This window comes from Eimeria maxima, genomic scaffold (genome assembly GCF_000499605.1).
Source record: "Eimeria maxima Weybridge genomic scaffold, Emw_scaff14, whole genome shotgun sequence".
Lineage (NCBI taxonomy): Eukaryota > Apicomplexa > Conoidasida > Eucoccidiorida > Eimeriidae > Eimeria > Eimeria maxima.
The window spans coordinates 64,883-80,166 of NW_013564368.1; the positions used below are offsets into that span (position 1 = coordinate 64,883).

The window sequence follows — 15,284 nt, forward strand, 5'->3', positions numbered from 1 at the left end:
GAAGGAGGAGGCAACTAATGCAGCGCTGAGAGAACAAACAATCCATTCAAGAGCGTCGGCGCCTTCTAGTCAAGAGCATAAACTGTGGCGTAATACTACTTTCAAGCAATGGATTGCCAAGAACCGCCACAGTCGGCAGATAGTGGAGGGAATAGTGCAGCCACAAAAACAACGTGCTCTGAAACAACGCCGGGCAAAAGAGGAGACGGCTGGTACGGCGGTCCCCTAAGTCTACCACCCCTTTAACAGTCTAAACAAGAAGGCTCTATTGAGCTCTGTCATACGTCTGAGAGGAATGGAATAGCTAATAGCGGGTAGCCGGCGAAAGAGCTTCCACAGATAGAAGCTATGCAGTAAAACTGTGGTGAACAATTCCAGTAAAGCTTCAAGACCTAACAAAATGGCACTACATAATTTAGTGGGACATTAGAGGTTCAAGGCACTCTAGCACCTGGTAAGAGAATATGTGTGCTGCAGTCGAGGTGGAGCCAAGCGGAGTGAGCACTGGTTCTGTCCTCCACAGCGGGACTAGCAAATGGAAGCACGCATACGGAAACGCCACAAAATCTGCTAAATTAAGTTCTTCTGGTAACAACGAAATTCCTAAGCATGGCTCAGAAAGTGAGACATTTGAGGAACGGACTGATAAGGACGCAGAAGAAGGTATGGACCCTGAAGAGCGAAACGCCCTATTACGGTGGCAAAGGAGACAAGAGTTTGCGAGATGGATTGCTGCTGAGAGACTAGCAAAAGCAGATGCAGACGAAGACCCACCCCCAGATCCTGCAGAGGAGCGGCTTCTGGACCGGTTGTCAGCTGCAGTAGTAGAAGAGGAACCACCTATTGATTTTGGCCATGATTTGCACCTATCTGTCGAGGAGCGAGAGTATATGGACAGCCGGGTCAAAGAAGAACTTGCAAAAATCCCAAGAGTCTCTCAGGCTTCGCCTTCATTGGAAGGGCTTTTGTTTGCTGAAATGTTTGACAAGCCCGATGTCTTTAGCTCCTGGGTAATCTCTAGGAGTTACACTCATCAAGGTGGGCGCCGGACTTACCTTGGCCTTGAGGCAATGCAGATACGATGCCCTCTGTATGAGCTCATTTGTAGTGCATAGCAACGTGTCTAGGAGAATGTTCAGCATCGATGCTGTTACGCTCATGAAACGCGTCCTCCCTTATGCACGGTTGATTCTCATATCAGTTTTAGAATACCATTTACTAGGGACTCCATCATTTACTCAGTTTGTCCAGCCAAATAGTGTTTCACCTTTTGGCAGGGCATTGGCATCATCAAATCAGACTACCAGCGGCAATCCAAGGGGATCGTGGGCTGATGGCGGCATCCCCCGTAAGGCGAACCCTGCCACGTTCTTAAAAGGCAGTTATAGGCTCCTGCCGAGAGCCAGCATATGTGCACATTTCGAGATATTTTAAGATTTAGCCGCTGTGCTGTTCATGTGCGTCATTGTATGCTGTCTCCCATTGTGCTTGAGTGGATGTCACGTTTAGGGTTTTCGGCATGCAGTCAGCACCGTCCTCCCCACTACCGTCAGGCTGTCTTCAGAAAAGCCCCTAGTGCTCCAATACGAGGTGCAGCAACACCACCCAGACTTTGGTTGTGGCGGAGGCTACTTGACGTTCTTTGCAGCGGATGCTCAAACGCAATGTCACTTCGATGAAAGCACTCCATATGCATTACGGTTTGGTGCTGACCAGTGCGGATACCGCCGGGAAATCATCTTCAAAATTAGTAGAAGCTGTTCCAAAACAAAGAAGATGTAAACTGCGCCTGCTGCGCTAGTCAAAGTTGCATATGTGCTGCTTGTGAAGTGGCCCGCTCATTAAGACGTTGAATAGCTAACCATGAGTAAAGTTCTGCTGTTCAGCATCGAGCATTCGCTGTATCCTCGCCTGGCGCTGCCGTTTAGTCAGAAAAGCCGTCTGCTCACTTTGATAATAAAGCCGGAGGGAGCGTTCACGATTCTTCTCGATGGGCGGGTCGTCCGCAAGGTGATCACCACAGCCCAGGAGAAATATTTGAGCCATAATCTAGCCTGAGGTTAGTTAGGTTCAAAACGAGACAGTTGACAGTGCTGTTTGTTGTATTCTACAGGGGGACATATTTGAAAACATGACTCCACCGTGGCCGCGGCCAAGCTCGACTATCGGTGTATGGATGCACCTGAGTAGCAAAGCGCTAGTTGGGGCAGCATGGCAATTGATCCTACCTTTTTTTTGCCCAGAAAAAACCGGTACTTGTAGCCAAATTCACCTGATCTTTCAGCCCATTTCTGTGTTTTTGGACTCTGAGTTCAGACGTTACCGACGGACTTTCCAACCTTTAATGCAGTGGGCCTGGCGTTCATGGCGATGGATAGTGGGACGCTTATAGACAACATTGTCATAAGCTACGACCTAGCAGCGGCCCAGCTGTTTTCACGATCAACGTTTTGGGTGGGTTCGACGGGCAAATTGACTACCGTCATCATCGGTCCAGCACACTTCTGCAACTAGCCGATATATAGAATGGCCTATACAGTCTCCTTTCAGCACCTGATATCAACTGCATGCTGTTTAGAGCGTCAGTCAAGGATCGTCAACCACAGGAAAGATATATCCAGCAACGTCTACTGCTTCAACACTTCACTAGATCAGGTTCCTTTCTCCAGTGCACCAATGGCTAACGCAAAAATGATAGACGGAGTGGGGAGCGTCCTTAGCGGATGAGCATGGCTTATGGCTGGCTCCACCATTAGCCGGACGTTCTTGTGGAACTTTACACTCTGGAAGTATTTTTGTGGCGATGCAGCAAAGGGCGCGAGTGGAACACATGGTTGCAGAGACTGCCCTGAGGACGCGTAGTGCAGTTCGACAAGAAATCCGTTCCAAGCGCCACGAATTCAAGTTGCTGAATACTGTAGCATTGTCTAAGGGTGATTCGTATTCATCAACGGACTCTTCGATACAGATAGAACGAATTCTTCAGGATACGGGAAATTCTAGCACAAGCGCTGGTAAAACTGAAGAGCTTGGATGGACCTCACCGTCTAGGCGCAACTGGAGCCAATTCGAAGTTTGCCCTAAGCCTGAACCCTTCAAGGAGTCGACGAGCAAATGCGGCCTCTCAACAGGGGATGTTAAGGGGGACGCCTTACTGAATATCTTGCTTGTTGTCAGCACCTTCGCTGCAGGGTAGGTTGTTCAGCTTTCGTGACCTTTTATTGGGGTAAGATTTGCTGACACCTTAGCTGCAAGGGAATGACCATGAACTGGATTTGTGGCACAGCAATATCTGGCCAGCTGATGCCTTTATTTGTGAGTAGGATTGGAGTGCTATGGAGATGCAGAACAGCCTCTACACTTCAGTAGAAGACAGTAAAATCGTCTTTCCCCAACAAGCATGTTCTCGAAGAGTTTTCCAGTGTACGTGGTCTTTGGAAGCATGAATAAGAGTTGATTATACTTGTTACCCACTGATTCAGATCCACTCCCGATTTAAAAGGTGTTAAGGAGGCGTCCTTAGGTACGTTGTCCTAAAGAACGAAAACTAGTTTTGAGTTGGAAGGGCAGGCAGGTGTACTTCCGTGGGCTTGGGCAGAGCTGCCAGTTCATAGCTCTACGGGGTGCAGCACGGTCCAATAAGCTTCTTTTCTTTCTTGAGACTGTTTCCAGAGTATGTACTGACTCTGGGCCTTACACCGCTTGTTAGTGCCAGTAGGGAGGAAAAGCTAACAGCTTGTTCTGGTGCTGCTTTTATTTTCTGCTGCTGCTGCCCACCCCATTTCTCCGCGGGCGCCCACACAGTGGCGTGGCCTTCGGCCACTACACCGTTCTCTGCCTAAATCCTGGGTTAAAAGCGTCATCTTATGGGATAAGCCCCGCCTGATAGAAGTTGTCAATGACTTTTGGCTGGCATGCAACAACAGGCAGGGCTCCTGCCACTGCCACAAGGTGGATAAGCGACCCCGAGGTCCCCTCCAGTAGTTTTAGATAGGAAGCGGTTGTAGTGATATGCATTCGAATACGCACCTCCGAGCATTTCAAAGTAGTATTCTCGTTTTCGGCGGCCTCTCCAGCGCGTGTTCAGAAGCTCCGTCTACACCACTGGATCGTTGTCACTGTGACGTTGCTGCCATCTTGTAAAGTGTGTTCCTGGCATTCTGGAAATTTCCCCGAATCCTCCTTGGGAAACCAACATGGACGGTTTGGTGACACTTCCACGTTGGTGGTATCTCTACTGTAGCTCTTGGGATGCATTTATGAAGGTTAGCTTACGTCGCAGTCCTCCACTGTCCAAGCATCGTGGCACTGGTGGTAACACTGGTGGTATTCGCATCTGCTCTTCTCCAACGCTTATACTACCCATTTTTGCCGAATCCTGGATCTTAGCTACGGACGGCTGTGACCAGCATAGAACCAGGATACTCAGCACCCACCAGCCTCCAGGCGTTCAGCGCAGAATTTGAGTTTCGATGCTTGCACCAACACCATAAACTGCTGCTAAATTTGTACTGGGCGGCCCTGCATAGCAAGCCTTTACGCAACTGGAAATGCGTGGACCAACTTCAGACCTACCACGTTACGTCTCCATCTACCCTATTCCCATACACCACACGTTCTAACGTGCGGGAATGCTCAGCTAAGGACGGGTGCACCAATGAGTGGGAAGGAGGCAGCATAAGACACAGCGGAACAGCGCTTGACAATGGTGGTACCGTATGTAGCTGCTGATGCCAATTCGCACGCGGCTTACCATTCGTTTGCATTAGCTTATGCAGCGGTGTAAAGTGCAGTATGACAACTTCATCTCTTTCGAGCGGAGAACAAGCGCTTTCACCAATGCTTGAATGGATGCCTTGAAGCTACTGCAAAGGCAGTAGCTTCAAGGCATATACTCTAAGGGTGTACTTTTGCAATATTGGGTGAGTTAGGCCGTCTATGATTTGTCGACGGGTGGCAAGAAGGCCCGTCGTGCACCATGGCATGCTCGTACTCAACTGAGCATCTGAGATGGGCGGCACTTCAGGGGGCACTTCATGCCAGTTGTAAAGCTTAAAGGCAACCTGGCTTATAGTTTTCCTGTTGCTTCATACTAGTGGAGGACCCGCTATGGCTGTAAGAGTTCTGCTTTTGCCTGAATGGGGGACAGTGTTGCTGGAGTAGGTTCGTATAGTCATAGGTATAGGGACTCCAGTCATTTTTCTCTCACTTGGAGTGAGAGAAAAGTGACTGGAGTCACTTGGAGTGAAGAGACGCGTCTCTTCGTCGATACGGCTAATATCCTACTTGCCTTTCTTAAGTTTAAGTATTTGCCCAAGTGGCACTGTGGACAATAATTATGCCGCAATGACTCCAACGCTGTCAGTGGGGCTTCTCGTACTGCTAAGACGTGCGTACACAAATGGTGTGCATCACAAGTATTTTGTAAAGCAGTATAGCCACTATATGCCAATTGAAGGCACCACTGCATTCTCCTACAGAAGCGCAGCTGATCAGGGCTACATTACTTAGCTTTATGGCCCCGGCTGAGTGCTGGCCTATCAACCAGCAAAGCGACAAATTTCCTGACCCTCTATTCATAATAATTGGCAGATTTGTCTAGAACGGGTGCATACAACTATAGATACTCCGCTGCTCGCTCCCTTTAGTACTCTGTTTGCAGAACTGGCCATTCAGGATTAACTGGAGTTCTGCCCTCCGAGGTATTTCGCATCCTTGATATAAATGTTCGAGTCAAGCAGAAATCCATCAGAACGCATCCCAACTGTGTATGAGAATATACTGAGAACATTGGGACAATAACAACCCCTAGTGCTTGCTCCCCTGTAGACCCATAGCAGCGCCCAGCAACTAAAACTGCACTGCAGCAGTCCCGCGCATGGCACTAAGAATCTGGACAAGTTTCCTACAGCTTAACAGACAATCAGAGCCATCCCCAAATGGCAAACATGTTGTGTTCCGTAGTTTCTTAGTAGTCTTGCTATGCACTCTCGTACGCGTTTTTACATTTTTGTTCGGGTGTGCTGATTGTTTGGGTGCATTTGGTCGAGGAATACAACCAAACACTCAATGCACACGTCAGTTGGTCACGACAGATATCCTGTTGCTAGTAGGCGCAGTGAAATAAACATACATTTATTTTCGCGCTGCGTTTTCTCATCATGGTACCAGACTCACATATCCAAACCGGTCTGCCACAGCTGAGATGGTAACGACGGAGACTTAATTGTCCGCAGGTATAATGCATGACGCAGTCTTTTAACTAAGTGTTGACTGCGCTCATCGTACTGCTGGCACTAAATATCTAGTCTGAAGAAAAGCAACTTAATGAAGTTTCATTCTCGCACAGGTGAACATTCATGAATGGATTCCTGCCAAGCGGGAGCAAGAAAATGGTAGTTTACGTGGAGCGGCCTTTTGAGGGTTCTCACCTGACAATATATAAATAATTGGCCTCGGTCGACAGATTTCTGCCTAACGGTCAGAAGCGGAGCAAACCAAATTTTCAATTAGCGAGCTATGGCTTGCTCATTAAGACATAGCATTCGATGGGATCACAAGCGTGGCAATAGTGAACCAGCCACTTGCGCTTCCCCTGGAACCTTCAGAACATCCTCACGGGATGTATAAGTATACGTTCCTGCAACGCAAACTTGCAGTGCAAACCCTGGGTTGCTACGAGGGGAACTGCAGCAACCAGGTTTCTACAGTGTTCGCAACAAGCACATACCGGTCTGATTCGTCTCTGGCGATGTATTCCTTTGATATTAGACCTTCAAGAGATGACTTCACAGTTTCCGGCCTCAACCCGCAACAATCAGCATGCTCGCCTGTTGTGGAAGGCTTCTCAGCAGACCTTTGCAGAATCTGCATCAATTGTTGGTGAGTCAGTCGGCGGTGTTGCTTGAATATCCTCACGAGTTTAGCATCAAGCTTTGCTCTCTCTTCCGCATCAAGTGGGCCGCGTACCCTCCGTGGAGACAGTGGTTCATTACCCTTTTCTGTAGAGCCTCCGGCCTGTTCGATTGTCCACACAGAGCAGAACAAGCACGCTGTACACTTCGACGATGACAAATAAGAGGTCATTAAATTCGTATAGCAATAACGAAATAACGTGTTTCAATTTACTGCAAGAGGGTTGACTACGCAAGGGAGACGCTTAATGTCAAGCTCTGCATTGAAGCAGAACAACGAAGATAGGCCGTCGCCTGAGGACCTGCGCTAAGAAGAGACAAGATTCACGCTGGAACAACGATGGATGTAGGCCTGCCTGCCAGCTTTATGGGGAAAAGGGGCTAGAGTGCTCCGGGTTTATCCACATGAATGGAGATGCTTAGCTGGCTGCGAGAGTCAGCGGCATACCAGAAGGTTTTGCGGTTCCGTCTGAAGGCCTTTTAAGATAGACGAGGCTTCTTCCGTGGAAACGCCAATTAAGTGCGATGCTGTCTGCGCCGAAACAAGTGGAATTCTGCAATAAGCAAAATCACAACACAGAAACCGTCCATGAGAAGTTCCTTGTAACGGCAACTTTCCGGCCTCTCATGAATGTTGCTGTTCCCCCTTTCACTGCAGGCTTCTTCTTTTGCTACCTGGCGATTTGAGATTCATGTTATGGAGAAGCAGAGTCACTGATGCAACTCGCCGTTGCAAACAGCCGCTAGTACGTACTCGTTAAAGAGTAGCAGTACAAATGCTGTTATCAGGCACACGCGGAAGTCCGCTGCTTGCACTTTAGCAGAGATCTCAGCTGGAGGCTGAGTCTCTTGCTGGTGCTGACGAAGGATGACGGTCATGTCTGCGTGTCCCGCTCTCCACAGCCAAAGAAGCTGCCGCTCGGGGAAATGTGTTTTGTACATGCTGCTAAATGCCTGTAAAGACAAATGAGCTATAAAAACAGTTCTGGGGTGTGAAGTATGTTGTATATTTTCCTCTTCGCCACAGGCGAGGCCAGCAACAAGGTAAACGGGACCTACTCATTTTATTGTGCACAGAAATTAAACGTAGCAAAACTAGCTGCAAGACTACTAAAAATGAAGCAGGGTTATACATCAATGGTGTTGCGTGAGTAGATTACGCTCGCCCTGTGGTTAGTGGACAATACACCCCTGATCCCAGAGAGCAAACCAACCTCCAAGTGCATATGTAGCTCTTTTGGAATATTGAGTCCTCCAACATTTACCAACAGTTTGCTGAGCCGGCCAAGGAGGGCCTCCGATCCGGGCGGCTTTACGGGGTGGCTTCTTGTTTCAGGGGTGCCAAAGGGGAGGTACATCTCCCAGGCTGTTTTAGTGAGAACCAAGGCCTCGAACCTACAAGCTCGTTCGGGTTTAGCTCCTGTTGAAGCAGCTGGCTTGCATTCGGTCCCTAGGGTTTCTTCGGAAGTAGCATGACCTTCCTTCTCCACTACCGTACTGTGCGGCAGCTGCTGGTCGGCGCCAGTCTCAGCATCCTCCACCGCAAGAGGCACTTCTGCGGCGGTTGCGTCGGAAGAAACCACTGCGGTTCTGGGACAAGGGGAAGCCGATTTTTGTTGTGCGTGGCTCATGTACAGAAATAAAGTCTCCCTTGCTGCAGCAATGTCCGATATAACCTGTCGCACACGCCACTGCTCTTCTGGTGGAACAGGGCAGCGGGCCTCAAACGCATGTTGTATTGCCTCCCATACTCTCAATTCTAAGGCACAAACTGTTGCTGCTACACCAGAGAAGACATCTACAGTGCCCACTGCCCGCTGGCTATCTTGTGTGACACTGTCTTCAAAAAAGGCCCGGTATGCGCAATGATTGTTCCCCGCCGCACGGCGCGCTCGAGCTAGCCGTACATGGATCGGAATCCTCTCGAGACGGTTAACAAGCATATCACACTCAAGGGGACTATTCCTGCTGCTAAGGCCCCAAGTAACCCACTCTGGCAAGAGCCTGCGGGCTAGCAGTCTTGCATATGCCGAGAGGAAACGTTCTGGGAACTGCAGTCTAGAGCATAGGCGAGCTATAGTCTCCTGAAAACAAGGGAGAGGAGCTTTTGTGCCTTTCATTCACGCTCAGATGATGTAATGCTGGTGGCTGCTGCTCCCTGCTCTGTGCAGTACAACGTATGTTGCAAGGAAGACGCACTTCCCAGATGTTGGCTTCTGGCGTCTGGCCGTCCTTTGACGGCAACGTTGCAGCTGCAGCACGTCGTAGTTGTAGGTCCATATACGCAGCCACTGCCTCCTCAACTGTGAGTATTTTGGCAGTAGGAACTGCCATACAAGCTAAGCACCGCGCCACTTGCGGATTTGACACGACCGTGTCAAAGGCCTGCGCCAGGCATTCAAAAGTTGAGAGTATGGCTACTTCTGTAAACATTATTGGCCGCGGAACCTTCGAATAGCTTGAAAGCATGCAGCAACAATTGCTGTAGGTTGCTAATGTGCAAGAAACTGCCTGCTGTTTACGTCACGTAGGATACCTGGTTCCGGGACTCAATAGCGATTGGCGCATTGTTACAGAACACTGTTAGCTGTTTCTCGGATCTTTTGAGGTATTGCAACAGCAACAGGACGAGCATTTCGCCTCTCAGAGGACAAAAGTCGCAGTGTACAGGTGTCCCTTTTGGTTTAACATCACAGCTTGGGTTTGCTTGTCCTGAGACTGCTGTTTGTGCTGAAGACGACGTAATTGCTCTTGTGCGCAAAGGTTCCTCTTTGTCTTCAGCGTCTGATGCAGCATTACGTCCTTTCTCTTGCTGCCGCCCATTTTGAATGTTACTGCCGATGCCTACATGCGACGGCTCTTCAATTTGTGGTAGCCTTAGAGCGCCTTGTCCTTCCCGGCAAGCAGTGCATATGAGGTCCCACTGCTTAGATGCACATCTGAGCTTGCAGAAGCACCAGAAGACAGTTAGTATGAAAAACCTAAAATATTACTGTTTCGCAATAGGCTTTTCGAGCCTTGGTACTGAAGAAGCATCGGGATAGATATACTGTTTTCGGTCATGGTTGGGGTGTTTTGACCGTTTTTTGAAATTCTTACTGGATTGAATCGCTGAGCGATGATGACCAATACAGGCGCAGTTGATGAGCAATGCTGTCTAAACACTCTGGCCACTCCTTCGCCCAGTGCAAAAGCAGCACCACCACTGCAGCATTGTGCACAGGAGAAACCCGAAAGCAGTTGGGGGGAAACAAGGCGGGCGCATATACCGGCATGACGCTCCCAATACATATATTTAGGAGTGACGATTAAATCATGCATTGTGGACGCTTGCCACTCCAGTCATCTTCTCGTAGCAGCTGCTGCAAAGTGGGTCGAAGCAACATGACTTTGTCAAAACACTTCCTTAGTAAGACCTGTCGAGCTACCTGCACCGCAGAATCAGCTGAAAACAGGGCGACAAAGACAACACGAATACTCCCAGCTGTGAAGAGTGCTATCAGCTACTAAACTGCTTAGCTAACAGAACACTGTTGTATTTCCAGGCACCAATGTATTTTTGAGGCACCCGAGAAAGGCCATGCATGGAAGGTACCAGTACGTGCCTACTGGGGCACCGAAACAAGTTTCAGTGAGACAGCGTTCTGCAGCTGCAAGCGCCTCCACCGCTCGAAGAAAGGCTCGCAGTTCCACATTTCCAGCAATCATCTTAGCAGCTGCGTGTCCATGAGCTGTTGCAACCCCTTCCAATAACTGCCTGAAAACGCAAGTACATGACTTGACGTGAAGGGCTTAGTGCCCAAATGCAAGAGCATTTAGCGCAAGCATGCTTTGCACATGAAATTTGTGCTTCAGAATAAAGTCATCATCAGCTCCTGTATCAAGAGCAGCGGATGCTCATTTGTGCATAAAATGTTAGCTGATTAGCACATGCAGTTCTCAATTTCCAGTTTTTCCAGTCTCTGCTGCAATCACGCGGTTCACGGCAGCTGATTCGTCGTTTCTGTCAGTTGAGACACACCTTCTATGGTTAAACCACGTATTTGAACGTCCTCCCCATGGCCCTCCACCCACACCAACCCACATCACATATAACAAGCGGCTGCTCCTCGGCGGGGGCGGCAAAACACACTTGTATGAACCTGGGCAGAGAGGTGCCACCGTAGATGCATCTGCTGTGTCTTCTGGAAGCAGTGTGCTTCCTCCATGTTGAGTTGGTGAAGGGGAAGCGGCACTTGCTCCGGCAGTCGCGGCTGTCTTCTTCCGGCGCTGCAGTTGGACGTACTGTGGATCATCAATTCTTCTCAACATAATCAGGGCCTCCCGGATCCACTGGAGTTGTGCTGTTGCTGCTGGCAGTCCTGTTGTTGCAGCTTGCCCAGCAAGCAATGACACGGGAGTTTCCTCCTCGTTTGGCCTTACCATGCAGACTGGTGGGCTGCGCTGTTCGTGCGCACCCATGCATTCTGGGCTTTGGGTTTTCTCTTTGAAAGTATCCTGGTGAGTGGCTGCTGGAATCCTTGCTTGGCTTTCACAGACAGGGGGATGCCCAGTAGGATTGTCGAGTTGCGGTTGCATCTGCCGCAGACCCACAGGCGCCAAAGCGATACTCGCCTCTGCAGAGAGGATAGTTACCAGATACACATCGTAATCATCGCCGTGCTGCAGCTGCTCTTCTTTCCCTTCCTGTTGTTTAAGGGGGAGCTGGTCCCGTTGCTGCTCGCAAGACTTCCCACTCTCCGTCACCGGAATGCTCAACAACTGGGATGGAACATTACAGTGAAGAGCATCCGGATGCTTTGACTGCTGCTGAAGCTCGTGCTGCTGTTGCAGATGGGGATTTTCGTTGAAGGCCTCGTACGCATTCCCCGATTGTTGACGCTCTTCAACCAATCTTGTACCATCCAGCTGATGGCCAACTTCAGCTTGCACGAAACTTGTCAATGCTGACTCGATTATTATTCTGGAGCACTCATGCCTTAACTGATCGATTACTCCCCACACTCGAGACCTTAACAGCTCCACGAGCCCGCATAGTGCCTGACACCATGTGCACAAGCCATGCACCAAGGGTATGGGTTCTGGTACTGAACAAACGGTATTTTAAGGACTAGTTAAGGATCCACGTATGACAACTTTTAAAGCAAAATGGTTCTTTTACACAGCGCCAACTGGAGGATAGGGCAGTCTGCTGACAAAGCGCCCAAAAATGACAACAGCAGCCTCATCGATAGTAGAAACTTGGCATAGAAGCTTCATTGCTGCACGTGCTACAGCTTCACGCGCTTTGGCGCTTCTTATCCCTGCTGCTTGAGCTGCCAACAGCGCCTCCTCTGACGCATTTGCTGCATGCATTTCAAACTTCGCAGGGTTGCTGAAGCATCCAGGCTGTTGCTGCGAGAGAGCTTCCGAGCCCCTTGCGTAGAGATATTTGAAGAGCAACAATGCCAATGTGTATGATTTCCACGCCTTCACACACTGAACCACAAAGTCCAGTGGCCCTATGCTAGGTTTTGCTTCTACTTGTGCATGAAGCCCATAGCGGAGACGGTCAGAAACAGCGCTTCGAATCAAAAGGCAACAAAAAAAAAGGAAGTGCCATCGGGCCGCCGTTGGTGACTGCAGCAGTGCATGCAAACCTGAACCACACAGTGGCAAGGTAGTTTATCATATATCTAATTTATCACCAATCAGCAAATGCAACTGTAATAGTGTGGGCATTTTCGTGCCGCAGCACAAGCCTGCTTGGATCTACAGTCTGATCTACCGTCTAGCGCCCTGAACTACTCTCGTGTAAAGTGCAATAAGATTATGGCACACCAGCTGCTGTCTGAGACAGTGCAGCTATGTGTTTATGCGAAAGGTAAGCAGCGCCACTGAAGACTCTCAGGGATGAGATGCTTCCATTGGTGTCACTAAGCCACACGCTCGGCTCGTCCAATGCTTCCGAGAATCCCAGCGCGCCCGTTAAGCAAGTGTTGCTTGAAGGTTTCCAGTTTAGCTGGGGCTGAGCAGGGAAGTCGAAAAGTGGCTCGAGCAAAGCAGAGCGGGCTCTGTCTAGTAAAGTTAGCAGCCGTTTGCCTTCTTCTTCCTCTTCAACCCAAATTTTATCAAATGCAGGTATGCTACTGCCGTCCAACACCGGCGAACTGGGGTCTTTTGGAGGGTCAGCATTAGTGCGGAGAACACAGACTGGTTCGTCGGGCTCTATCGGTTCCATCGGGCAAGAGGAAGCTCTTGTGCTTCCACAAGGACCACGTGAGCCTGCAGCTCTTCGTCGTTGCCTGGTCGATGCTCGGGTTGCTTGCCCCTCGGGGCACGCATTGTTTGGTGTGTCCTGTCTCCACTGAGCATCTGCCGTAGGCCCTTCTTGTGTGCTAGGTGCACTGGGTGCAGCGTTGTTTGGGGCTTCGCACGTTCCTGATGTGGTCTCTGGGGATTGACGCTGGCGCAGTTGTAGGTGCCGGCGAACTGAACGGCGTTGAGTACTTGTACGCTGCTCATGTCGACGCAGTTGTTCATTCTGCCCTCGCCTCTGAGAGTAATCTTGCCCACTCGTCGTTAAACGCCTAGTGCGAACTCCTGGAAGCAATGCCGATTGTGCCGTTTGGAGATCAGACGTTTGCTGGTGTGCGAGCGGCATAACTTCCCGTGGTGACAAGCCATCGGACCTCCTCCGTTGTCGTTTAGTTCCTCGCCTTCCACCACTGGGCTCCTGATTAGAAGTTTGCGACATCTCGGCCATGACCCCGTGCGAATTCTATCGTTTCAATTTCGAAAACGACTACCTGTAAGTGGGGAAGCTGCCTTGTACGCGAGCCAAAACGCGTCGAAGCCCAACACTAGTAGGCCAGTCTGTTGTTACTGAAGGTGCCTTCTATACTAGACGGTTTCGCCTGAATCTTCGTTAAAACAGTGGCTTTGCCTCCTTGCTTGTGCAGCGTCGGGGCATCTTTCCCTTATTGTAGGTGCAGTTGTTACTGGCACCAACAATACGTGTGCTGTTCAGTGCGCTGCGCTTTTGCTGTTGACTCGCTGACCCCCTGGTCAACCGAGGAGGTGGCAGCCTTTAGCAGGATGACGCAGAGTAGAGACGTCATCTAGAATTGCTCTAACCAACAATTTCTACACACACAGACAAGGCCTTCCCTACTGTGTAAGTTATTTGCATGATTGGACTTCTGCAACATTATTCCTCCCGCCTTAATAATGTCGCAGACACTGCGTTGCAGTGGGAGCTTACAAACCACCTGGCAAGTTCGGGTGCTGCTGTGGGATTCTGCCTGCCTTGGGAGAAAGGGTCTCCCCGGCCACGTACAAGAAATCTAGAAGGAAAGCTAATAACTAACTGTTAACGTGACTGTCGATATCGGCTATCAATTTTTGCATACACAGGATGATACGAACGTAATATGTATAGCTCTACATTTGAGCTATCTTGCATGTGACTCCACCTCACGCATGCGACAGCAGTCCCGTCAGCTAATGATCCCGTTGACGCCTGAAATAGACGCCTGAAATACATACAAACGCAGTAGATTCCATCTACTTTTGAACTTCCCTGTTTTCCTCTGCTTGCTATACAACTCCTTCTTATTGTGCCTCCGCCACAGTTCTCTTTCCCGACGGATGCCCGATATAACAAAGCGGGACACAGCTCGTAACGCCTTGCACACCCACCGCATTGGATCATAACGTCGCGCAAATCATTTCATATTACATGAAAAATGACAAAATATGCTTAATTGGGGACATGGGGACTACCGTGACGTCGACGCTTTAGGTGTTCCGCGGATTATTGGTCGCTCGTGTGGTACTGCCCGGCAACGCTGATCTTGGATCTTCTCCACGGGCTAGTAAGAGTTACATTGGAACCCAAATAGTTAGGATAAGGGTGCCTTCAATGCAAGTGGTCTGACTCCCCAGTCTCCTGGAGCCCTGAGCTCAGCGGCACAAGCGCCCAGACCACTAGGAGAGGAGGCGCCCAGACGTGAGTTGTATCGCACCTTGCTGCAACTCAAGGTGCAATTTAGCCTCAAATACAAGCATAAACAAGCCTTCATATCTGCATGTAGGGACCGTGCAAAACAGTTGCCTAGAACTTTTGCCTCTAAACAGTTTGCCTACAAGGGCCGTACAAGGGTTTAAGTGCCCCCTTTAGTCGCACTTGGCAACATCGTTGGCCAGTGCGCCCTGTGAGCAAATAACTCAACACTGCCAACAGTGAAACGGTGATTCGCTGTATTCTGCAGTCGAAGTCTTGCTCACCCTATGCGATTTATCGGAATAGGCTACACTCGGCTAACAACCGTTAATGTAACCTTGAAATATCTAAAGAAAGTACCTACTTTATATCCTGGGTCCAATCCT

General features: G+C 49.6%; 3 protein-coding genes across 3 annotated transcripts; 1 reads left to right on the forward strand and 2 right to left on the reverse strand.

Annotated features, from left to right (window-relative positions):
* Positions 1–464: 464 nt before the first annotated feature.
* EMWEY_00002810 (calnexin, putative) lies at positions 465–3,379 on the forward strand (the record flags this gene model as incomplete). Its single annotated transcript, XM_013479828.1, has 8 exons — positions 465–1,090; positions 1,278–1,348; positions 1,526–1,715; positions 1,929–2,010; positions 2,317–2,454; positions 2,810–3,014; positions 3,197–3,226; positions 3,324–3,379. 8 exons carry the CDS (start codon positions 465–467, stop codon positions 3,377–3,379), a joined length of 1,398 nt encoding a protein of 465 aa, XP_013335282.1.
* Positions 3,380–6,304: 2,925 nt separating this feature from the next.
* Positions 6,305–8,857, reverse strand: EMWEY_00002820 (hypothetical protein, conserved; the record flags this gene model as incomplete). The annotated part of the gene is made up of 5 exons (XM_013479829.1): positions 6,305–6,371; positions 6,731–7,017; positions 7,363–7,468; positions 7,669–7,868; positions 8,129–8,857. The coding sequence occupies 5 exons, from the start codon at positions 8,855–8,857 to the stop codon at positions 6,305–6,307; spliced, it is 1,389 nt and encodes a 462-aa protein (XP_013335283.1).
* A 1,996-nt stretch (positions 8,858–10,853) lies between these two features.
* Positions 10,854–13,650, reverse strand: EMWEY_00002830 (hypothetical protein, conserved; the record flags this gene model as incomplete). Its single annotated transcript, XM_013479830.1, has 3 exons — positions 10,854–11,925; positions 12,076–12,392; positions 12,841–13,650. 3 exons carry the CDS (start codon positions 13,648–13,650, stop codon positions 10,854–10,856), a joined length of 2,199 nt encoding a protein of 732 aa, XP_013335284.1.
* Positions 13,651–15,284: the final 1,634 nt, after the last annotated feature.